This window comes from Boleophthalmus pectinirostris, unplaced genomic scaffold (genome assembly GCF_026225935.1).
Source record: "Boleophthalmus pectinirostris isolate CB_2022bp ecotype Guang Dong unplaced genomic scaffold, ASM2622593v1 HiC_scaffold_21, whole genome shotgun sequence".
In the NCBI taxonomy this organism is placed as follows: Eukaryota; Metazoa; Chordata; class Actinopteri; order Gobiiformes; family Gobiidae; genus Boleophthalmus; species Boleophthalmus pectinirostris.
Window position 1 is genome coordinate 20710638 of NW_026571175.1, and position 24021 is coordinate 20734658.

General features: G+C 36.4%; 1 protein-coding gene and 1 long non-coding RNA gene across 4 annotated transcripts; one reads left to right on the top strand and one right to left on the bottom strand.

Annotated features, from left to right (window-relative positions):
* The first annotated feature begins 170 nt into the window (after nucleotides 1-170).
* On the top strand, nucleotides 171-16804 carry si:ch1073-513e17.1 (sialin). 2 transcript variants are annotated; one of them, XM_020932572.2, is made up of 11 exons: nucleotides 172-401; nucleotides 2330-2478; nucleotides 4609-4829; nucleotides 5095-5328; nucleotides 6020-6194; nucleotides 6968-7086; nucleotides 7704-7865; nucleotides 10719-10851; nucleotides 12123-12270; nucleotides 14560-14650; nucleotides 15772-16804. In XM_020932572.2, exons 2-11 carry the CDS (start codon nucleotides 2394-2396, stop codon nucleotides 15937-15939), a joined length of 1536 nt encoding a protein of 511 aa, XP_020788231.2. In that variant the 5' UTR covers nucleotides 172-401; nucleotides 2330-2393; the 3' UTR covers nucleotides 15940-16804. The 2 variants fall into 2 exon arrangements, with proteins under 2 accessions (XP_055013123.1, XP_020788231.2); XM_055157148.1 differs by lacking the exon at nucleotides 4609-4829 and having other exon boundaries at nucleotides 171-401.
* Nucleotides 16805-17579: 775 nt separating this feature from the next.
* LOC129410050 (uncharacterized) lies at nucleotides 17580-22259 on the bottom strand. Of its 2 annotated transcripts, XR_008632698.1 has the most exons (3): nucleotides 22106-22259; nucleotides 21867-21965; nucleotides 17580-21471 (listed from the first exon to the last, which is right to left on the bottom strand). It is a non-coding gene; the product is annotated as an uncharacterized LOC129410050 (long non-coding RNA). The 2 variants fall into 2 exon arrangements; XR_008632697.1 differs by lacking the exon at nucleotides 21867-21965.
* Nucleotides 22260-24021: the final 1762 nt, after the last annotated feature.

Below are 24021 nucleotides of genomic sequence, written 5' to 3' on the forward strand. Positions count from 1 at the left end.
CTAAAAATGTGGTTGAAATAATTAAATTGGTAAATTAATAATCAAAACAAAACCGTAAAGCAGTTGGACAAAAAAGTGGGCGTGTCAAAGCGTTTACGCCACTTCCTTTATTTTGATTTATAAATAACATGGAGTGGCCTTGTGCTCGATTCGTCTGTTTATATCTCATCCAATCTTTTACACATCTGTAATGCTCGTAGCACTCATGTGACCGAATGTTTCTCTGCTCGATCTATAAAATCAGTAAACAACACTATGCAATTGTCTCTTCGCCGGCTGCGTTTAAGTGACAAGAACACAATATGAGGTTTTCGTCTCGTTAGCCACAACGGAAAACGGCCTTAAACGTGCACAGTGGCATTCACAATCTAGTCCGTTGTTGTTCACCGTTAGTTAATAAGGTAAGCATTACTCAAGCCAGGTTCTCAGAAACACATAGTTAACCTTTTTTAGCGTTTGCTGGATTCTAAACTTACTGTCTTTGCGTAATATGTTGATAATGTGTCTTTTATGCTTGTTTGATTAAGGTTGTGGTTTAGTCATTGTGATAACAGCTAGCATAACCCTGAAAAATTATGATGAGCAGGCGATTATGTTTAGGCTGTGTAACTGTTATGTATGCATGCCAGTTTGTCTGTTTGCTGCCCTAAACACTTTATCATTTATCTGTCTTAAAGTATACACTAAGTATTTAGCTTATTGTCATTGTAGATAATTTATTTATCCAAAAAGTCTTTAATAGTAGGAGATTCTCAAGTCATTAGTACCATTAATTATGTTTTGTTACTATGGGATAATTACAGAACCCAGTGCTTTATTATAATAATAATAATAATTATTATTATTATTATTATTATTATTATTATTATTATTATTATTAAATGCCCTGAAGTAGTTACACTGCATTAATTGTTTTAAAGGAAAAAGTTCATTCAGGGATCCTATCCTATCCTGCAAAAGTGGTCACATGCTGAAAGAGAAAGTATTTGCTCAGGGCATTATTTTAGTAGTTCTAATCAGGCAAAAATAACAAATGTCTTTGTCATAACATTCGCTATATATTATAAAGCGTAGTCATGAGTTCTTTTTCTTCATGAATTTCATTTTGGCTCTGTTCAAAATTTTGTACTGTATAACAGTATACTGTATGTAAAACCAAAGAAAAAGTAAATTACCAAACAATATACCTTTTTCTCTGCCCTTATATAGTAATAATAGGTTTTATATTTACATTTATTTAAAGAAACACTTAAATTGTTTACACTGCTCAAAATTGTGCTGACACTTTTGTACTGATAATATATTGATTAAATAAGGTCAGGTCAGTGGTAGCTTAAGTTGAAGTTGAGTGGTGTCTTGATGTTTACTCATGGTTTCCCTGACAGATTAAAATTTCCCAACACTATTCATAAAACAACTTTAAAATATGTAGCAGGTTTTTCAAGTTTGAAAAGTCTTTGGTCTTACAATTCTATTTAAATCCAACAGCAAACAAGGATGTGAAAGAATCCCTCCTATGGAGTCAGTTTAGTTATTGTGTGTGTCTATTATTGTTACACCCACAATTTTTTATGGCTGTACTTTTATCATTTTAAATTAATTTACTTAAGAATTTATTCATTGTCTATTTATGGTCAACTTTAAACCTTTTGCAACCAGGAATAGGTCATAAAAATACTGGTATAGATATACAAGTGAAATTATAAGTTCCTCTAATGCTAATTAAGTTCCACTTTTTTCTCAGTATCACATAAGAAGGGATTTTTTTTTTTTTTTGTATTTTTACTCTTTGTCACCTTTGATACAATTGCTCATGTACTCAAACCTGTGTTCTATCTAATCCTACAACCTGTACTAAAAAGTGTCAATTCTGTTTATTTATTTTATATGGATAAATTATGCCAAGCTTTGCATAATTAAAGAATAAATAGAATAAATGCCAACAAACATGTACATTTACAAGTTAATTTATTAAAGTCCCATATTTTAAAAAGGCCCTTTCGTTTCAGAATTTCTCAACCATGTCTCCTCTCTCAGGAATCTGCTAATGGTTGTTGTGACCAGTTTGTGTTAACTGTGTCTTTCTTTGTTTCTCCATTTTCTTGTCTCTCCCCGTGTTTGTGTCTGTCTTTCTGTCTCTCTGTCTGTAAGTATCTGTCTCTCGCTCTCTCTCTTCCTCCATTCCTCCCTCTGTGTCTGTCTCTCTCTTCCTCTGTGTCTCCCCATGTCTCTCCCCATCTGTCTCTCTCCTTGTCTGTCTCTCTCTCTTTTTCTGTCTCGCCGTCTCTTGTCTCTGTTTTTCCCATTATTTTACTCCTGTTTTCTTCAGCTGCAGATGCCTGAGATGCCACAGTGACCTGATTCTGAACCAGAGCCACAGTCTGAAAAGTGCCATGCCACTTCAAAATGGCTACTCCATCAACAGAGCGCCCTCTGATGACGAAGAGGACTGTGAGCTGCTTGTCCCGCCCGATAGAGGTGTGTATGAGCATTGGTAGTACAAAAATAACACAAATTTATTGCCACCAATCAACAGTGTACTAGTATGTCTTTGAGAAAACAACACAACCAATCACGATTAAAGAACTAAACAAAGCATCTGGTGTCATTAACATTCCCTGGGGTTGAGATGCTAACTGTAGGCTCTGCTCTGTCTGAAACTCTTTTACTCAAATTAGACTTTAATCTGATCTTAAATTTAACACAGTCTGACTAGAAAAAGTTGATTTAGTTGGAACTAAAACAGGTGATCTGACTTGCTGTTAAACAAGTCTCTAACACATACAGTCACAAGCTAACTAACGTTTGTCAACTGTTTTCAGTTAGGCACTCTCACCTTTTTTGTTGAAAATCAAACACATAAACAAGACCATGAACGCTCGTATTGATAACGTGCTCCTGAAAATGTGTGGTTTAAACCCATTGTGTATTTTTTTCTTGAGTTTTCAGACGATCTTAAAACTTTTTTAGCTGTGTTTGCTAATGTGTACATTGTGTCACCATAATAACATTGAACATTCCACCAATGGACATACATGTAGAACCAGGGGAGTGCAAACACATCGATATATAATTTCTTTATAATGTGCTGATACAGTATCGATATTGCGGGCTGCTCTATCGATATATATGCCCCAGAGTATTTTTTGGTATATTTTACTAAATTATTTTGTTACAGTGCTACAGTTTCTTTCCTTGCTAAGAGGAAGGAAACTCATTTTTTCAATACATTTGACATTTTCACTGTGTAAAAAACCTTTAGTATAATTTGTCCTGTTAAAATCTCTTTGTGACTTTTTATGATTATTGCACAATTTTCTGTTGTTAACCATTAACTTACGCGTTTATGTTTAGTGCTTTGACACTGTACCTTGACAACGAGAAGGGAAAAACATTACGGAGCAAATGTGTACACATATTTTTTGGTATTTTTCTAAGTTTTTGTTTAGCTTTCCCTCTGAAGAGGCACAAAGGTTTGTTACTGATGTAAATATTTCTTTGAATAATTTTGTGTCTCTAGTTTTTTATTATTGTTGATTGATGTTGTCTAGATTAATGTAAATATTAATCAAACTTGCGTTGAGTTTTGTGAATGCGTATTTATACATTGTATTTTGTATTCCTTTTAGCTCTTATGGCAGATTGAAGGATTTATTGCCATTAAATCTAAAAATCGCCAGTTCATGTGTCAGTCTTCATTCACAAGGATATGCTACACACTGTTTTGATGATTAAAATCGGCGTGTTTCATATTCACTCTGCACAAAAAGTGGTTTAAAAATGACTTTTAGTATCATTATGTAGAACAACTCCAGCATGATGTCTCTACTACTACTTCTGACCACAGTTGCAATGCATATTATATAATTTTCCATATTATTAAATCTTGATCTATTATAGATAATATTAAATCTTGATCTAGTGTAGATCTAATAAATCTTGATCTAGTATAGTCTTGAATGCAGAAAACCTTATACAGTAGTTTATAATGACCTAAGAAACTTTATTGACTCCACATACTGATGACTTGGCGTTTTGTAAATGCATGAGGGAGTTGATTTTTATGTTATGTCTTGGCTCAATGACCACATCAGATGCTCAGTCCTATGGTCAGTCCTGTCACATGCCAAACCCTTGAACTGAGCAGGAGAAACATTTATACAGGTTACACAGGTTTAAAAGTGCATTATTCAATTTTATGGTGGAGGGTCCGTCACTTGCTTGTCTTCATGGAAATGTGATGGATTTGTCTAGAATGTCCCACAGAAACAAACTGTGCAAGATAAATTATTTTTGCAATTTAAGCAAAAATGTGCTGAAATATGCCTGTAAATGTCTTTGTTGAGGTTCAAGTTTCACACAGAAAAGTGGGTGGACTTTTTCAAATAACCCAAATGGTGCTGACTACCCATGGTTTTCAGAAGGATGAAAAATTAGGATGGTTGCCATAGTGATTAACAGTTTAAAACAAAACAAAACATGATTTGTTGTCAATGAGGAAAAAGTCTTGATAATGTTGCATATAACAGAAAATGTAATACATGAAATGGGGAACAGGTCAAAATGGTTGACATTTGAATACAGATATTTCTCTCCCTCTCTACTTAGTGCCCCCTCAGTGTTGCTCAGCCCGGCTGAACCTCGCCATGCTCATGTTCCTCGGCTTCACTGTGGTGTACGGTCTCCGTGTCAACCTTAGCGTGGCGATGGTTGCCATGGTGAACAACACCGAACCACCTCCAGCAATCAACAGCTCAAACTCGTCCAAACACGTGTGTCCTCTGCCCAGGACCAACAACAGTGAGACGGGCTTTACTCAGCCAGATGGGGTATGGACAGTTTAGTGATGATTAATTATGTAAATGGACAATGGACAGTTCTGTTCCTGTCTCAAATTCATTCAAGTCCAAGTCACGTCCCAAGTTTACAGTCAAGTCTCAAATCATCAAAATAGTGCTTGAAGTCTGACTTGAGTCCCATTCCCAAATTGTAATTTCACTCCTGACAGATCTATGTTGTATAAGATATTTCTCAAAGCAGTTAGATTCCTATTTCATTTCTAACCTTAACAGTCTGTCTCTCCTGCCCCCATAGGTGCCCGTGTACCAGTGGGACTCGGAGACCCAGGGCTGGCTGCTGGGCGCTTTCTTCTTCGGGTACCTGTGCACTCAGATCATTGGAGGGTACTTGGCGGGGCATTACGGAGGGACCAGGTTTCTGGGGTTTGGGGTTTTGGGCACAGCCGCTCTGACCCTGCTCACCCCTCTGACCGCTCAGTTGGGCCCCAGCTGGCTGTTTGCACTCAGGGCTCTAGAGGGCTTTGGGGAGGTGAGGGGACACAAAATTCACCTGTTGCTGTTAAGTCATTGAACATTTTCAGATTTGTTCCTTGTCACTTTTAAAAGAACTGTTGATTTAACCAACAGTAACAAAGTACACTTACTATTTGAGGTGGATGAAAGAAATTTTATATTCTGTTATGTGTTTGGGGCTCAGTTCTTGGTCGGTGCATTTATCAGCAAACCTTGAATCCAGGTCAGTCAAGATCAGGGTGTACTGTCATTGTGTGATTTGGCAAAAACACTTACTTCTGTGTAAATGTGGGAGTGTATAAGTATTGTGGGAACTAATATCTGTATACACATTCAAATCCTTTATTATATGAACAACATGAAAAAGTTCAGATTTGGGTTAAATAGGTTAAGGTTAGGGTTAAGTAGTGACTATGATTAATGTTAGAATCAATTTCAGAATCAATTTCCAGGAAATTAATATAAATCCCCAAGAAACATGGAAACTCATTGTTTGTGAGTGTGCAATTAGTGGTAGTTGTAGAGCTCAAAACAGCTTAATTAAACTGGATAGTGCTAAAACTAATATTAAGAATGAACAAAAGTGTCATGTCATGAGACAGAAAGCTTATAATTTCCTGAGTGCTTGTGTCTTGACAATAGAATTATTTTTATTTTATTATTTTTTTATTTTATTGTTTATTTTGTCTTGATTTTCTCTTGTTTAGGGCGTGACTTACCCGTCAATGATGGCAATCTGGGCACGCTGGGCTCCTCCTCAGGAGCGCTCCAGACTCACAGCCTTATCGGGGTCTGGAGGAAACTTTGGGGCCTTCATCGCTCTGCCTCTGACCGGCTTCATCTGTGAGACTCTGGGCTGGCCTGCTGTGTTCTACCTCTGTGGTGAGAGACCAGGCCTTTTATTTGTGAAATGAACTGTATGGAGGGAAAACTCCACAAACATTTAACCTGATTATTTTTTGTTAGAGATCTGGTACAAAAGCTAGGCAAGGCAAGTTTATTTGTATATAATAATAATGCATCAGTTTTATATAGCACTTTTTTGGACACTCAAAGATGCGTTACAGAGCATTATTCATTCACTCTATACCCAGTGGTGGTAAGCTACAGGCTGCCAATCTGTGCCATCGGCCCTTCCAACCACCACCATCATTCACACACACACACACACCACTTTCATACTATGCAATGAGGGTGAAGTGCCGTGCCTAAGGACACAACAACAGTTTTGAGACACAACAGGACACAACAACAATTTTCACGACTGGCGCCCCCCTGTGGCCCAGCCTTGCTTAACTTCTGAGATCTAACGGGATCAGGCTTTGACAAGCCGGTATGGCCACGTATAGCACAATTTATACACAAAAATAATTCAAAGTGCTTTATAGAATAAGATAGACATTAAAATCACAATCCAAACAAATCAAAACATAAATAATCATCATATAATTAGCTTTAAAAGAGAAGAGAGAAGAGTGTGAAATAAAAATCTTTCAGTCATATGCACAGCTAAACTGTTTTGAGCCTGGATTTGAACATAGCTTTAATAAAAGTATGTTTTTTCCTTTCAACCACCTTAATACAAACTATGTGTTGTTTTGAATTATGTTACGTGAATGCAGTCTATTAACCCCCAGTATTTCCCTGTGTTTCAGGAGGGGGTGGGTGTGTGTGGGCTGTGTTTTGGTTTGCTCTTGTATCAGACGATCCTCGCACTCACAAACGCATCAGTGAAGAGGAGAGAGAGTACATCATAAACACTGTTGGAGCCCAGGTAATGCCAGATGTTAGTGCCAGTTTGTCAGTGAACAAAATTCACAAACTAGCAGTGAAAAGGGTGTGTGATGTCAACCATAGCATTTGGCTCCAGTGAAATAAAGCTCACAAGACTGGGTGTTATAGGAGTGAATTTGGAGCCAGGTTAATATTTGGAATAGGAATTTATTCATGGACAAAATAGCAAAATAAAAACACCACAATCATGTAGAGTGGGTTAATACCAATAAAACGTATCTATCTATCTATATAACCATTTTAAGACCAAAATGATGAGGCTCATTGCAGCAGTTACAGAGAGAGGGATGACAATTTTTGATAGTTGAAGGAGCTGGAAGCGCCCCCATGAACACTTCCACTTTGGAACACTGTTGCTAACTGGTCAGCTGTATCCATTTATATACAGTCTATGACATTATAAATAATAATAATTACAACATAATAATATGTAAATTATTGCAAAAAAATCTTGCCTAATTATAACTAGGTAGACATTATTATTCTTTATTACACTCAATAGTTATTATTTGGCTTTTTTTTAAATTCTACACTGTGAAGATTGTGATATGTTTTGGAGAATGTGAGAGATTTACAGCCTTGTGTTTGTGTTTCCAGGGCACAGGTCATGGCTGGAAGGTGCCTGTCTTGTCCATAGTGACGTCTGTTCCTCTTTGGGCCATTATCATCTGTCAGATGTGCTCAAACTGGTCGTATTACACTCTGCTCACCTCACTGCCTGTGTACATGGATAACATCCTGCACTTCGATCTGCAGTCGGTGAGGCACTGGTTTTTTGCTGTATTTATGCTTTTATTTAGTTAAACTCAAAAAACGTAGGCCTAAATCTATCTAGAATACTAGAATATAGAACACAACTGTAAGACTGAGGCATTATTACTTTGGCTTTAATTTATAATGTACACAGATATTAATATTATAAATCTTTATATTATCATTATTGCAGTTTATGTCCTTGCTGCAATAGCCAATGTAGCAACTGTTTTGATCACTCCGATATGCATGATAAATAAGTCATAGGGTACCTATGAGGATGCATTTTCATTGATAGAAAACTGAAATGACACAAAGGTAGTATGGATTTCCAGTAGAGTGACTCAAATCATCTAGGACCCATATTACATTATTTTCTGATCTATGTTATAATGTGGTTTCCTCAACACAAACCTGCACAGAGGTTGTAATCTGTTTCATTTATGCATGTTTAACACACAAATCAACACAATTAACACAATAGGGGGGCGTATGAACAAGGGTTGTCATATTATATTATTAATTGCGATTAATTAATTACAGTCGTTATGTTTTTTAATCGCGTTAATCTCATTTTTAATCTCTAATTTTACTGTTTCTGTATGCGAGTTGCTTTATTATAAAATCTGTTTTTATGTGTTGTTGGGACAACAACACACGCACACACACAAAAAACACATTTATAAATTTTTTTATTTCGGTAATTCCACTCATTGCCGGAAACCCACACAAAACGTGCTCAGTAAGAGCGATGTAAACGTCATGTTAACATTGGCGGCGTCAGTCGCACAATGGACGAGGTCGAAGAGCCAGTAGAACAGAGGCAGCAGTGCACAGGTAAAAACACATTCGTGTCTTGGAAATTATTCTCCCGACATGAAATATAAAAGAAAATAACAAATATAAAATCGCCTACATCTTAAATGTCACTGGTGAAAACAACCTGCATAGGCTCATGATGTCTGCACTACTGTCCTATAGTGACCTGCCACATGAGGGGACACGCACACAAACACACACAAACACAAACACACACCTTCATCATCGTCATTATCCTGAGAACGCGCGGACCACATTTCCTTCCGTAGACACTGTGCGGACACGGCTGTCCTCCCATGCGCCACCTACGTTTTCTCACGTACGCTGCGTAAACCACGCTTCCTCCTGTGAGCCTCTAAACCAGAACTAACACCAAGACTAAAACTGGGACTAACCCAGTCCAGGACTAAACCAGGACTAAACCAGGACTAAACCAGAACTAACACCAGGACTAAAACCAGGACTAAACTAGGACTAAAGTAGGACTAAAGCAGGTCTAAACCAGGACTAAAACCAGGACTAAAACCAGTGATCTCATATATAAAGCATTTCTCTATCAATAATATTTTTAATATGGTTAAGGAAAGACTGGACTTTTTAGTGTCTTTAAGTAGACAAAAGTTATTATGTTCAGATTTCCTAGTCTTTGCTACTTTACAGCAAACAGTTTCTTATTCATGGAGACTTGGGCTCAACAGCCAATTTGGAGAGATTTGTTAAACAATAAATGACTTTATAAAGTCACTTTTTTTTGTTCTATATCAGTCTTTTGATCTGCCACAATAATGTAATAATGAATTTAAATGAAAATACCTCAAATTGAAGGCTTTTCTCAGCATTTTTTAGGTGAGATTAAAAAGAGATTAATTCAATTTATTAATTACAGATCATAATTAATTAATCTCTCAATTTTTTTAATCGCGTGACAGCACAAGTATGAATGCGTATTGTGTATTACAGGCGGGTAGTAATTACACACGGGTAGGTTAGGACTAAACCAGGTCTAAACCAGGACTAATCTTGGACGTAAGAGAGAAAACGCCGAGCAGTTTGTCCGCAAAGCGCGATCAGGCAACTGCCGAGTTTAACTCCGTGAGGTGCGGAGCTGAGCCGGTCCTTTCTCCTGTGATCACCTCCAAGCCCGTCCTGACAGTGAGTCCTGTTTCAGTCCTGGTTTAGTCCTGTTTTAGTCCTAGTTTAGTCTTGGTTCAGTCCGTGGCGTAGGTAGCGCAAAAGTTTGATATAATCTCGGGTTAACGGGCAGGTGCGGTCCTGTACTGCGCGGTTGTGTTGTTGTACTGCGCGGGTGCGGTGTTGTACAGTGGGTCTCCAAAAATGGACCCGTGCAGGACTCTGCGCTGTCGGCTCCATTACGGAATAAATGAATCTTCAGTTTGTTACATAAAGAAGGAGGAAAATAAAACAAGGACGACAGCAGTAACAAGTTTTAAGAAGGAAGTAAAAAGGGTTGCACCTGTCCTGTCTAAGAAAAGTGTATAAAGTGTGTGCTGAGGGGTTTTACAGCCTTAAAACTGATATAATTATTGTAAAATATAAAGTTGACTACTTCGCGGATTTCACCTATCGCGGGTTATTTTTAGAACGTAACCCCCACGATAAACGAGGGAGCACTGTACTCTCACCTCTAAACCTCTGCACATGGACTCATATTTGTCCCGACGGAAAACGAAAATTTCTTGTACAAGTCATTGTTAAATGCGCATTTGTGCTTCGGTATGTTGCAGACTGACCGACTGTTTGTGTCTGCTCGCTCCTTCTGAGTCACAGACGCTTCGAGAGACGCTCAGTTTAATGCCCCCAATGAACGGTACTGAAAACCCGGACATTTGCACCACTTTATAAAAAAAAAAAAAAAACCCGGACGCCCCGGACAGGACGCAAAATACGGACATGTCCGAGGAAAAACGGACGTTTGGTCACCCTAAGTAATATAGGTGTGGTATAGGTGGGCAAACGTCTCTCCCCTATTGTGCAAATGCTGCCCCCTAGTGGAGGTTTAACCCTGTGTTTTTTGGTTAGAATGGTTTCCTGTCTGCTCTGCCGTACTTCGGGGCCTGGCTGGTCTCATCTCTTTCTGGAGTCTTGGCTGACTTTCTCATCGAGAAGAGGGTCTTCAGCATCACAGTCACACGCAAGCTATTCTCCTCTGTGGGTAAGGCATCTGGTTTAAAAAAATTATTTTGGCTGTCTACAATAATGTTATTTGTGTCATCTACCTCAAATGGCCACCCAAAGTCACATTGTTGGTGAGAAAATGTAAAGGTGCACTATTTACCTTTTTGGGTGGGGGTCCGTCACCTGCTTATTTCTATGGATATGTCATCGCTCTGAATGGAATGTTCCACACTATGACATTAAACAGATTTATTAAATTACAGTGTTTTTATATCTCAAAAATACCTAGAAAAACAGGCATTGTGACTGTGAGAGGGGTTACCGCTTCACAGACTCTGAATGCCAGTGCAAAAAGCCCTGATTTCTTTGTGAGGTTTTCTATGTACAATTTGTGTGAAAAATTAAAAAGTGAGACATTCTCTAAATAAGATGGATGAGGTACAGGTTTCAATCAAGGACAGTTAGTTTTATTTTTGTCTTCTCAGTGATACACTATGTAAACAGACACTGTGTATAATAATGTACATAGTCTTAGAATGTTTGTGAACTGGGACTTTGCACTGATTGAATAAGTAATGCTTATTTTGTCAAACTAAGACGACATCACAACAAATATGAGCCTGTTTTCTATAAAGGGCTTGTATTACACAAAATTGAAACTGTGAGCTTTTAGTCATGTTAAAATGTGATTACCTTATGAAAAACAGGCCTGGAGTTGTGTTTCATTTCAGTCACACATGTTTGAGTAATCTTTGGGTGACAGTAGCTCAGGTGGTAAGAGCATTTGTCCACTGATCAGAAGGTTAGCGGTGCTTTCGACATAAACATCACTGGTTGAATGGTAAAATCCACTGACCCACAGGTTGGCAGTGCGATTCCAACTCCCACAGATAAATGCTGTTGTTGTTTCCATGGGCAAGACACTTTATCTAGTGTCCACTGGTGTATGAGCGTGTGAATGGGTGAGTGGTTCCTTGTTGTAAAGCACTTTCAGTGCCTTGAAGGTGGAAAAGCGCTGTATAAAAATGTGACAATTTACCATTTTGTTATTAGTCATTAAAATGCTTTGTTCCACCTTGTGATGTCGTGAAGCAATAGTTTTCAAGTTAACAGCTGCATTTTACCTTTAGTTCATCAGACACTGGCAATTGTTGGGCTAATATTACCCAAAAGACATTTTAACAGGTCCGAAAATAGTGTAATATGGGCCCTTTAATTAGGAGCAGTCAAAATGTGTATTGCTAATATTGCTTCGTCTCTTCTTTCTGTTTCTGTTCTCTATACCTCTCCCTCACTCTCTATGTACAGGTTTGGTGCTGCCCTCAGTCTTCCTGGTCAGTGTGTGTTATGTGGGCTGCAGTCACATTTGGACTGTGCTCTTTCTCACGCTCTCCACCACCACAGGGGGAGCTAGTGCTGCCGGCGTCTACATGAACCAGATAGACATTGCCCCCAGGTACAAATTAACTATATACTACTATTTAATTTATATATATATATATATATATACAATCCCTGACAAAAGTCTTGTCGCTTATCCATTTTGTAGAAACAAAAGCTTATAACTTGACTTTAAATTAATCGATTGGTTTTAGAAATGTCTCATATGAAAGCTAAAACCCTCCCAAATTTATGCTCAATATACTAAAAAAAAATTTGCTTCACTGAAAAAAGATTGATCATTTAATGAACACAGAAAGGTCAGATTTTGGCAAGACAAAAGTCTTGTCGCCTTGTCATATGATGCACCCAATCCTAGATTACAGCCTCATCTGTGGTCAGTTACTGATCAGTCAGTTAGTGGGTGTGTATAAAAAGAACCCCAGCACACCAGACCTTCACATCAACTGCAACTTGACCTCTGACAACATGCCTAAGATCCACCCTGACACCAAAGTGTTAATTATCAAGAGGCTGAAGACCAGATCCACTGCTGAGGTGGCTGACACCTTCAATGTGTCTCAGCGTCAAGTACAAAGAATAAGAAAAAGATCTGAAATGACTGGAGATGTTTTTGACAAGCCCAGGTCCGGCAGACCCCACAAGACAACTGCTCGGGAGGACCGTTTGTTGATTCGAAAATCCACGGCCCCTTTTCCACTGCAGCAGAGCTGAACAGTTTGTAGAATTCTGTCTCGAAATGGCCTCCATGGTCGAATCAGTGCACAGAAACCAGCACTAAACAAAAGGCAATTAAAAAAATGTGTGGCATTTGCCAAGGCCCACAGCCTTCTAAAAGGATGGACACTGGAAAAGTGGCAGAAGGTGGATTTCTCAGATCAATCCTCGGTTGAATTACATCACAGCTGCCACAAATATTGCAGGAGACCTACTGGAGCCTACATGGATCCAAGATTCACCCAGAAAACAGTTAAGTTTGGTGGCGGAAAAATCCTGGTCTGGGGTTACATCCAGTATGGGGCTGTGCGAGACATTTGCAGGGTGGAAGGCAATATCAATAACCTAAAATATCAAGAAGTATTAGCTACCTCTTACATTCCCAACCATAAAAGGGGTTAAATTTTGCAGCAGGATGGTGCTCCATCGCATAATTCTATCTCGACATCAAAGTTTCTCAAGGCGAAGAAGATCAAGGTGATCCAGGACTGGCCAGCCCAGTCACCAGACATGAACATCATTGAGCATGTCTGGGGTAGAATGAAAGAGGAAGCATGGAAGGCAAAACCAAAGAATCTTGATGAACTCTGGGAGGCATGTAAGACGCTTTCTTTGCTATTCCTGATGACTTCATCAACAAATTGTATGAATCATTGTGGAACCGCATGGATGTAGTCCTTGAAGCTCATGGAAGTCATACAAGATATTAAATATGGATCTCACAGCACCACTACTTAATTCACTGACGTTATGCAACATATTTTTGTATTTGAAGTAAATTATTAGTTCAATTTTCTGTAGGCGACAAAACTTTTGTCTTGCCAAAATCTGACCTTTCTGTGTTCATTAAATGATCAATCTTTTTTCAGTGAAGCAAATTTATTTTAGTTTATTGAGCATAATTTGGGAGGGTTTTAGCTTTCATATGAGACATTTCTAAAACCAATAGATTAATTTAAAGTCAAGTTATAAGCTTTTGTTTCTACAAAATGGATAAGCGACAAGACTTTTGTCAGGGACTGTATATATATATATATATATATATATATATATATATATATATATATATATATATATATATATATATATATATACACCACACACACACACACACACACACACACATACATATTAATTTTCACTTCAGCTGTACCATACTCAAGCATGCCATAATAATATTAAGGCTTTTAATATAAAGTACTTTTAACTTAGAACAGCCATGTCTTTTGGGGTTGAATAATGAATTCCAATTTAGTTTATTTATGCTGACAGAGAATATATGTAACTTTGTGTCCAGTTTCCCATGATTAGGCCTAGTAATTACAGAGATATTAACCATAAACCAGGTCAACAAATCTGCAATCTGACAGTGATACAGCAAATTTCAAGCAAAGAAAGCAAAGAAGCAAAGAAGTCTGACCTGTTTTAAACTAGCTCTGTTTTAATTTAAACTATAGTCACTCTAGAATATGTCACATGAACTTAACCTATAACCATCCGAATATGTCTGCTAATCTCATTGCTAACGACTTTCGTTGTCAAAAAGAGACCTAATTAAGTGTGTAATGTCATGTTGCATTCAATTTCCCAATAAGTATTTTCCTATAGCTTTCATTTATCCTTATAGATATGCAGGAATTCTGTTGGGAATCACCAACACATTTGGGACCATTCCTGGCATAATTGCACCTATTGTCACTGGATACTTCACTGAAGATGTAAGTATTTAATAACAAATGCAGCATTATCTGATTTACCTTGTGATTTTTAGTGTTTTCAGTTTTGTTTTTTCATGTTTTAGTGATCTTTTGTCCTGATGCCATCCCCTTCTCCAAACCTAAAAAATAACTTATTGATAATTTCTGATCTTAAATTCATAGTTTAAGTTTGTTAACGTCATGTATCTATCTGCTACAGTACACTGCATTTTCAGTTCTTAAGCCCAAGTAAGTAAAATGCATAGTGACAATTTCAAAGTGCTGGAGTTAGGACTTGAACCAGTGACGCAAGGACTCAAAGGTGTGAGACATATCCACAACAACACTTGCCTTTACACAGAAATGTCTTTATTCAAAAATACCTTGAAAAAGATGCATTCTTACTATGAGCAGGGTTGCATCTCCACAGGTCTCATTTGGCCTGAAAGCATCATCTGCAGCTCCACCTGCTTGAATCCAAGTTTGACATGTTTAATGCTATACTGTGGAACATTCCAGGAATCTCCATGTAGACAAGCAAGTGCCCAACACACGCCAGAAAAAGATTCATAGTGCACTTTTAAAAATATGAAGCAACTTAACACTCATAAAAGTATCCCTGGGTCAAATGTATTGATTAAAGTTTCTAAAATACACAAAATTAACTCTTGTGAGCTTTAAGCCATATTGTAAGCTTCCTCATGGAGTTATGTTTTGTTTCATTCGCACAGGTTTGGGTAATTCATTATTATTAGTCTGTCTACATCTCCAAAGCTCAGAATGCTCTGTTCCACTTTGTGATGTCATATAGTGGTAGTTTTTCAAGTTGAGCTTCAAGCTGAAATCATCCAAATGATTCTAGTGAAGGTGTATGGAGTTTAAAAACACAGTGGAGCACTTCTGATATCACCACATGACATCACAAGGTGGAAAAGAGTGTTTCCTGTTTGAGGGAAGAACTCAGCCTAAATATGCAGGGTTTGTGCATTAAACGTGTGTGAATGAAACAAAACTCAACTCCAGGTCTGTTTATGATGAGGAAACAATATTATAGCATGGATCAGAAAATAGTGTAATAAATAAGTAATTTGTACATCGATTCTTTTTTGACCTTTTCCCTGTTCTCTCTATCTCTGTCACAGCACTCTCTGGACGGCTGGAGGAAGGTCTTCTGGCTCGCTGCTGGGATCCAAATGTGTGGAGCTCTTTTTTACTTGATATTTGGCAGTGCTAAACTTCAGAAATGGGCCATGACTGAAGAGGACAGAGCAGAGGCCGAGAAGAGGAGAACCAGCTCTATATGTACTTGAAAACATAATTAGACCAAACTCTACTTTAAAGGTACACTATGTAACTTTTGGTTTGTGGTCTGTCACCTGTTTGTTTCTATGGATATGTCATTGCTCTGCCTGGAATGTTCCACAGTATGACATTAAACAACTCTACATTACATTTACTCAATTACAAGTTGTTTTATAGTTCAAAAATACCTAGAAAAAAGGTATTCTGAGTGGGGTTGCCTCTCCACAGATCTGACCTGTAACATGGTCTCCATGGTGATGGAAAGGTTTAATACCATACTGTGAAATATCCCAGACAAAGCAATAATATTTCCACAAAGAAAAGCATTTGACGAACCCTCCACCCGAAAAGTTACACAGTGCACCTTTAAGTAAGTATAATATTTTGCATATCAAACATTTACTGTTAAGGCAGCTTTTAATCAACATTTTAGAAGTTACACAAAATCTTATCATTTTCAGAACTATTCAAAAGTTGTAATTGTTGATTTTAAAAATGCACTTTTCTGGTTTAGGTTACACTACTTTAGAGTTGTCAGGAATGTTCCTCACTATCGCATTGAACTTATCTATCAAATAGTTATTCAGTTACATGTGCCTTTATTACTCAAAAATACAAAAAAAAAAATAAAAAAAAATGGATGGGCTTGCCTCTTCACAGATCTGCACCATAACCTGGCCTGGTGGCATTCTTGTCTCCATGGAGATAGAAAAGTTGAATGCTGTGGAACATTCAGGTAAAACAGTAAAACACTTGTTATGATTATCAGCAGGTAGCGCTCTCCAGCTGAAAAATTCACTATGCATGTTTAATGTATAAAATTTGGCCTAATTATTTAAATAATCAATTTCGCCAACATTTACTGTTTATATATATATATATATATATATATATATATATATATATATATATATATATATATATATATATATATATATATATATATAAAATCATACTTATATATTTTGGCCATAATTAAACCACTATATACAGAGGCCGTTAAATTTGCACTATAAGAATGCAGCAGTACAGTACCACAGATAATACAGATGTGAACGAATTATTGTTTATAGGAATATTTTCAAGTTAGAAGCTGCTTTTATTTAAATTGTTGTAAATTTTTGATCACTTCTAAGAGGCACTTTATCATAAACATACCACAAAGGCCTTAACAAAAACAGTCAGTACAATAATAAGGGCCATATATCTTTGCACAACTCTAGTTCTTACATTTTTATCCCAAGAAAGCATTATTTGTAACATGCAATTTAGTGTACTTTTTGTATATTTTCTACCATATTTTCAATCAAAACAGTGTATTTCTACAGATGTGTACTTTTTTTTAACCAAAACTCTGGGTTCATATTTGAAAGATATTCTGAAAATCTATAAAACCCCCATTATCCTCATCTGACCCCACTGATGGGAAGAATACTTGAAAATTTATTTAGTTACATTTTAATGTAGGTATTCAGTATTCTGTATTTTGCAACATATTTTGATACATGGGCCAATCAGAATACTATATTCTGATTACTTAAAATACATTGACATCGGTTTGCATTTAATTTATAGTGTAAAAATATTCCTTTCCTTTGATTTCCTTTGACCACCAAATTAAAAAGTAACTGTACCAGAACACGGTTACTCAGAATTAGTGTTCAGAATATGTATTTTCAGTACATGTATTCACTTCCCAGCACTGTCTGTCCTAAACTCTAATTTAGTAAATTAATAAGTGTGTGAATAATGGACCATCAGAACATACACTAGTAGTCAATAGTTTGGATACACCCGTTTATTCAATGTTTTTTTTCATTATGTTTACTACTTTATACATTTTATATACATCAAAGACATCAAATATATGAAGATACATAGAATTATATAGTAAAAAGTTAAGTAACAGAACTAAATACACATGGAAAAATCTCCAACTCTCCCAGACTTTGGCTTATTTCACTCAAATTTTAATCGTAGGTGGACACCCCAACCCTGACAAAAAAAAAAAAAAAACACACTGGTGTAGCCAAATCAAATTTGGTAACCAGATGCATCATGGCGATAGGAACAAAAATATATTATGACCATGCCCCTTACAGAAGATTAAAAAAAAATTCAACACATAAAATAAAATTTGAAAAATTGCAGGGTTAGGACAAGGGGTAGGGTAAGACCTAGGGTTAAGGTTAGGGATAGGACTAGGGTTATGGTTTGGGCTACGGGTTAATTAGGGTTAGGACTAGGGTTAGGTTAGGAGGTAGGGGTTAGGAGTTAGGATTAGGTTTAATGGCTAGTTTAGAAGTGCTAGGGTCGGGGGTTAGGGTTGGTAGGGTTAGGTGCGTGGCGCATCGTTTGTGTGGCGTGGCTTCATGATGAGGTCTCAGAGTCAAGAAATGCCAACAAATGCAGGAAAAGTTTTGAGCTCATATTTTGTTTGCTATATTTCATATGTGACCATTCACATTTTAATGTCTTCAGGGGGAATCTACAATGTAAATAATCCTGGAAATACTGAAAAACATTTATGAAAAAATGCATCCAAATTTTTGACTAGTAATGTGTATCTGACCCTTTTTGTAGATTAACTTATAACTGTTGTCATTATGGGGGGAAAAAATAAGTTGTAGGAAATGGAAAAGTTTACATGTTTTATAAGACGTTGTGAAAATAATAATATGGTTTGTTACTGGAATTAAAGATCCTGTTGGGAACTTGTCTTCGTCTTGTTTAATTGTCATCACATTGACGTTGAAATATACTTAGGAAAGCTGTGTGTTTATGCCACTACTACCACAAGATGGCGCAAGTAGTAAAAAGTCACCGTGGTTTATTAAAAGAGAAAGTCTGTGAAATCTTTTAAACTTAATATGTTAAAGAATTAAACAATTGCTTACAGATTTAAATATACAAAATGACAATAATAAGATCACACGACGAGGCGAGAGAGGACCAGACTGAGAGCCAATTTAGGTATGATACATTTTGAGCGTCCAGTCAGTATTTTTATCGTTTAATTGTTGGATTATAATAGCCTATTGCATTTGTTTTCATTACAAATTCAGTAGAGTACAGTTTATGGTAACAAAGCTGGGTAAAAGAGTCACCCACTAACTTTGATCAACATTTGGCATAACACATCTTAAAAGTCCACTGCGCAACTTTTCTGGTTGAGGGTTCGCCACCTGCTTGTCTCCATGGTATGACATTAAACATATCTATCTAGCATTTAGACCAGAATCCTACTGTACACTGGGACGTCGCTCTCAAATGAATCCATCAAGACAGCGCCCCCGTGTTGGTGAAAATGGTGGTGCGGCCTGAAACAGGTGTGTACCAAAGGCCTTATACAGTCTGTACTGACTCGTTATCATGTTATTGCCTAGAAGTTGCCTAGGTTTTCCATAGCTCATAGTCATAATAAAAAAATATTGAAGTACAATATATTGCTATAGAAAAACTCATCAAAAACATACCTTTCATTCACACACATTTGAGTAATCCTATTAATTATTAGTCTGTCTACATCTCCAAAGCTCAACATGCTCTGTCCCACGTTGCTTAAATTAAGAATCATCCATTGGTAGATGATTGTGTTTGTCAAAAAAATTAAAATAGTCTTAATTTAATTAATTTTAATTCACCTAGATATTGCTTTTTGCAGTGCAGAAAATAAAAAATTCAATATGTGACAATATTAGACAGATGGAGAGAGATACGTTTGCCATATGGTGAAACATTCCAGACAGAGCAATAACATTTCCATACAAGGAGGCGTTGGACCCTCTACTGGAAATTTACGCACCTCTGACATTGCTAGATTTACTGTTGTGTTGAAACCACAAACATATGATTAGTATTAGTAGACTAGTATTATACGACACTAAATTTTCTTTTTTCTATGTTTAGATACAGTGGTTTTCTTTTTGGCATTAGTCTCACCTTTGGGTCTATTTCTGGAGCAGCTGCGCCAGTTGCTGCTCGATATTTCACAAAAGACAAACACAACAACATTCTAAACACTGAATTTTTCCAGATTGTAGAATATAATGATGTCTTCCACTTGAAGACACAATATTATAGAAACACTGGGTGTGTGAACATGATAACGATAAATCCAACAGGTATGTATTTTTCTTTTAAAGGTGCACAGTGTAACTTTTTGGTTGGGGTTTTGTGCCTGATTGTTTCTATAAATATGTCATTGCTCTGCCTGGAATGTTCCACAGGTGGTTTTGTGGCTCAGATAAAAAGGGTTAATATCATACTGTGAAATATTCTAGACAAAGCAATAACATCTCCATGGAAAAAAACATTTGATGGACCCTCCACCAGAAAAGTTACACAATGCAACTTTAAGATAAAACACAAACAAACAAACAAAAAACAATGAAGGGCACCCACAGAGGCCGTTGCCCTTCATTCACTGAATTCTAGAATGTGGCGGGGCATGCTAAAATATCCATTCAGCTCGGAGCAGAACAGAACAGAACTATAGAATATGGAAGGGGCCACCGTGTTCTGGAATGGATGAGATAATGGAAGAGGACATGGGTGCACTGATGTTGTTTAGGTCAAGGGTTACTCAGATGATCAAGTTTAAAAAAAAAAAAAGACTTAATTTATAAATAACACATTTATTTACCTAATTTATTTGCAGTCTCCATGTTTTGGTACGGTAATATGTTTTATTACACAGTTTGGTTACTCCTCATGTAAAGCATGTTTGAGTATTGTGAAAAGTGCTATACAAGTGTTATTTATTATTATTATTAGTAGTAGTAGTAGAAGTAGTAGTAGTAGTAGTAGTATTAGGCCTGAGCACTAGCAGCTGGCGAAGGGCCTATTAGTGTCGCAAAGCAATGCTTATAGTGGGCGGGAAGTGACATGATGCAGTGTAACTCGCCCGAAGTGACCAGGGCCATGACGTAGGAATGTGCCAGAGCTTTCCAAAAATGTATAGTTTGTTAGCTAAAAAAAAGCTAAACATTGTTCAGTTATTGTAACTGATTATTTTTTTCAGACTTTTTGACTTTCAGACTTTAACTTACCAAACTACAGCTACTAAACTAAATTTAATAGCAGTAGTTGATTTGTAAACAAACTGAATTTTAGTCTGAAATAAAGAACATGGTAGAATAAATTATTAGAAGACCAAATTAACCTCACTGGATCAAAACATAACAACTGACTTGACAGCAAGATGATGTCCAACCAACAGCATTGAAAGATTTTCAGAAATCCGAGTCTGAAGAGACCGAAGGAACTCAGGAGATGGATGTGCAGATATCAGGAGAAGTGAAAAATTGGTTCCTTTTATTACATCACATAATTTCTTCAACCCAGAACTGTACCGAGCCATACCTGAGAGGTCACAGTGCTCGGAGCAGATGCAGTACCCTGAGAATGCCCTAACCTCCAGGGTAGGCCAGAGTCACCAAAATGTCCACCAGAGACACTAACATCAGCAGACTGTCCAGAATGTTCCAACTGGACTGAAGGTAGGTCTGTGGTCCGAAGCAGAAGCCCAAAGCCACCACCTGAAGAGAGAGGCAGCATTCTATATCACTCTTGTACTTCAATTAAGATAGGATAAGATAAGATAAGATAAGGTATGTAAATTGTTAGGCCTTATTATTATTACAATTTGTGCACAATTAGTTACAACAAGACAAAAATCTAAATTCTACATTTTTGTACTGTATAAAATTTTTATTGAAATATTTTATTTTGTATTGTTCTACCCTCTATAAACTTTGAGATTCTACTAAAATTTTCCTTAGTTTTTTCTATTATATATTAGGCACTCACTGCATACACATGGCTGCAGAAGAGTTGCTACATGTATTAAAGTCACACTTATGAATCATTTGTCTCCTGGTATTAGTCTGACAATTCATAACTGTTTCAAATAATAATAATAATAATAAACTACTTTTTGTTTAGATTTTGGTCCATCAGCCTTCAGAGGACGGTCTTCTTTAGGACAACTTTTATTGTCTTCCACCACCAGATGGCACAAGGAGACATATTTCTGTTAAGAGTACTTAAATTATTACCTCAAATGAAAATAATAACAGTGTAAACATAAACAAAATGTATTCAGTTCATCATGATAAAGTCAGTGTTGTTGAGTATGTAACATGAGCCAAAATAGGAGGAAAAGCTACTGACCTTGATGAGGCTTTTTATGACAATTCCTCAATGGCATTTGTTCTAATCCTTTTAATATGATAAATTATCTAAATATAAATAAGTGCATGTCTTGCGCAGTTTTACAGTGGGTTGTAAAAAAGTTTTCACATGATAAAAGTTGCCGAATTATGTTGGAGGCTTGCGTCAGATTTATAAATGACCCGGATGTTCCCGTGACCTGGGCGGTGTTACGTTCAAATTTGTCCGTCACCTCATCTAGAAAACTTTACACTTTACTCAAAACTTTCTCAAAAGTCACAAAATAGAATGTCAAAAGTGCCTATTTAAATGTTATTTAGATGCGCGTTGCCGAACAAGAAGCAGTCTCATCGAGCTTTTTAGATTATAACTTCTTCTAGACATGTTTAAATGTTAAGGGTATTAGTTATTATTATTAGCATATTAGCCCAAATGAATAATACGAAATCTGATGCATAGAACTTTAACCAACTTGAAATTTAAAGACAACATAAAATCCTGTTTGATTTATATGGTAATATTTGAACTTAATTTTGTGGGTGCTACCGCTTATATTTAATTATAAATTAGATTCAGATACTTATTTTCTCCCATAAGACTATATTCTCTGTATAGTCATTACCCCCTTCCCAATTTGTAACCCTCATGTGGGCCATCTTGGTATCTTGGCTTCTGGTAAATATGCATCCCACATCATGTATAAATTATTTAGATTTACAAAAGCGGTGCTGGACACAGAAGCTATAAATAGTGTCATCACATTCACTATTTCCATCTTAAATCCAATCTGCCTGGTAACTACATATTTACAATACTGAATGTGTAATAGATGTTTTTGGTAATATACTCTAATGTCCAAGAATGTACAGTAAAATATGTGTTTCATAATCTTACAAAACACGTTACAGTCCAAAGACCAGAGCAATTGCCATGAACTAGGTTAAAATCAGTAGCCTGGCGTAAATATAGGTCAAATCGTAATCTTTTATTTAATACAACTGCAACCAAGTATTTCAAGTATACATATACACATAATTTTATTTGAACTAAAATACTTGTGTAATTCATTTTTGACAATATTTTCTCTCAATTTCAGCCCAAAATGACTAAAGAAGATATGCAATGCAGTGGTATTCATCAAGGTACATGCAAAAGTTAACATCAACCCCCCATTTGGAGTCTATACACCCTTTGGCCTGAAGCTGTGGATTCTTTGTTTTCTCTGTTACATATTCTTAGTATGAGATTAACATGTGTAGGAGTCAACCTTTTGTTTTACTAGTCTATGGTGAAGTTTTTTGCAAGTGTGAAGCTCAGGGTCATGCAGGAGACAGACAACAAGAGGCACTGTGTTACAAAAGGGATTTATTTACATTCACTGTGACTTTGATTAATAATCAGCTGTTATTTACGTGAAAATGCAATTACAATAATGAATCAGCAAAGTCATTAAATATAAAATAAATATAAACAGAAGTGATAGATAAATAAAAGTGTATGCAAAATAACAATAAAAGTGAGTTAAATTTTTAATGTCAACTTAAGTAATTAAAATGAAATTGATCCTGGTATGAAAATGTACTATAAAATATGTGTCATTTACGAACCCTCACCTAAAATGTGAAAATAAATGAGAAAATGTGAAGTAAATGCATTAAGTCAACATTAGGTGCCTCAGTCACTTGGCCTGTCACAATAATTACTATGTCGTCTTATCATTTTACATATGAAAACTGGAACAATTTCTCTGTAAATTGGGGAGATAGAGGTATTTTTTGTTGTAATACAATACAATTCAAGCTGTAAAAGGTTAAATAATTGATTTCTATGACTAATAATTAAGTAATAAAGTAGATTATTAGCTCAGTCCTTTAAATGATACCAATCTGTTAAACATTATATGTTTACTGGATTAC

Excerpts from the sequence above, each read along its gene's own strand:
- si:ch1073-513e17.1 (XM_020932572.2), top strand. The coding sequence starts at position 2,394 with ATGCCACTTCAAAATGGCTACTCCATCAACAGAGCGCCCTCTGATGAC. Across the intron at positions 7,087-7,703 it reads TAAACACTGTTGGAGCCCAG|GGCACAGGTCATGGCTGGAA; the intron begins GTAATGCCAGAT and ends TTGTGTTTCCAG. Across the intron at positions 12,271-14,559 it reads CAGATAGACATTGCCCCCAG|ATATGCAGGAATTCTGTTGG; the intron begins GTACAAATTAAC and ends TTATCCTTATAG.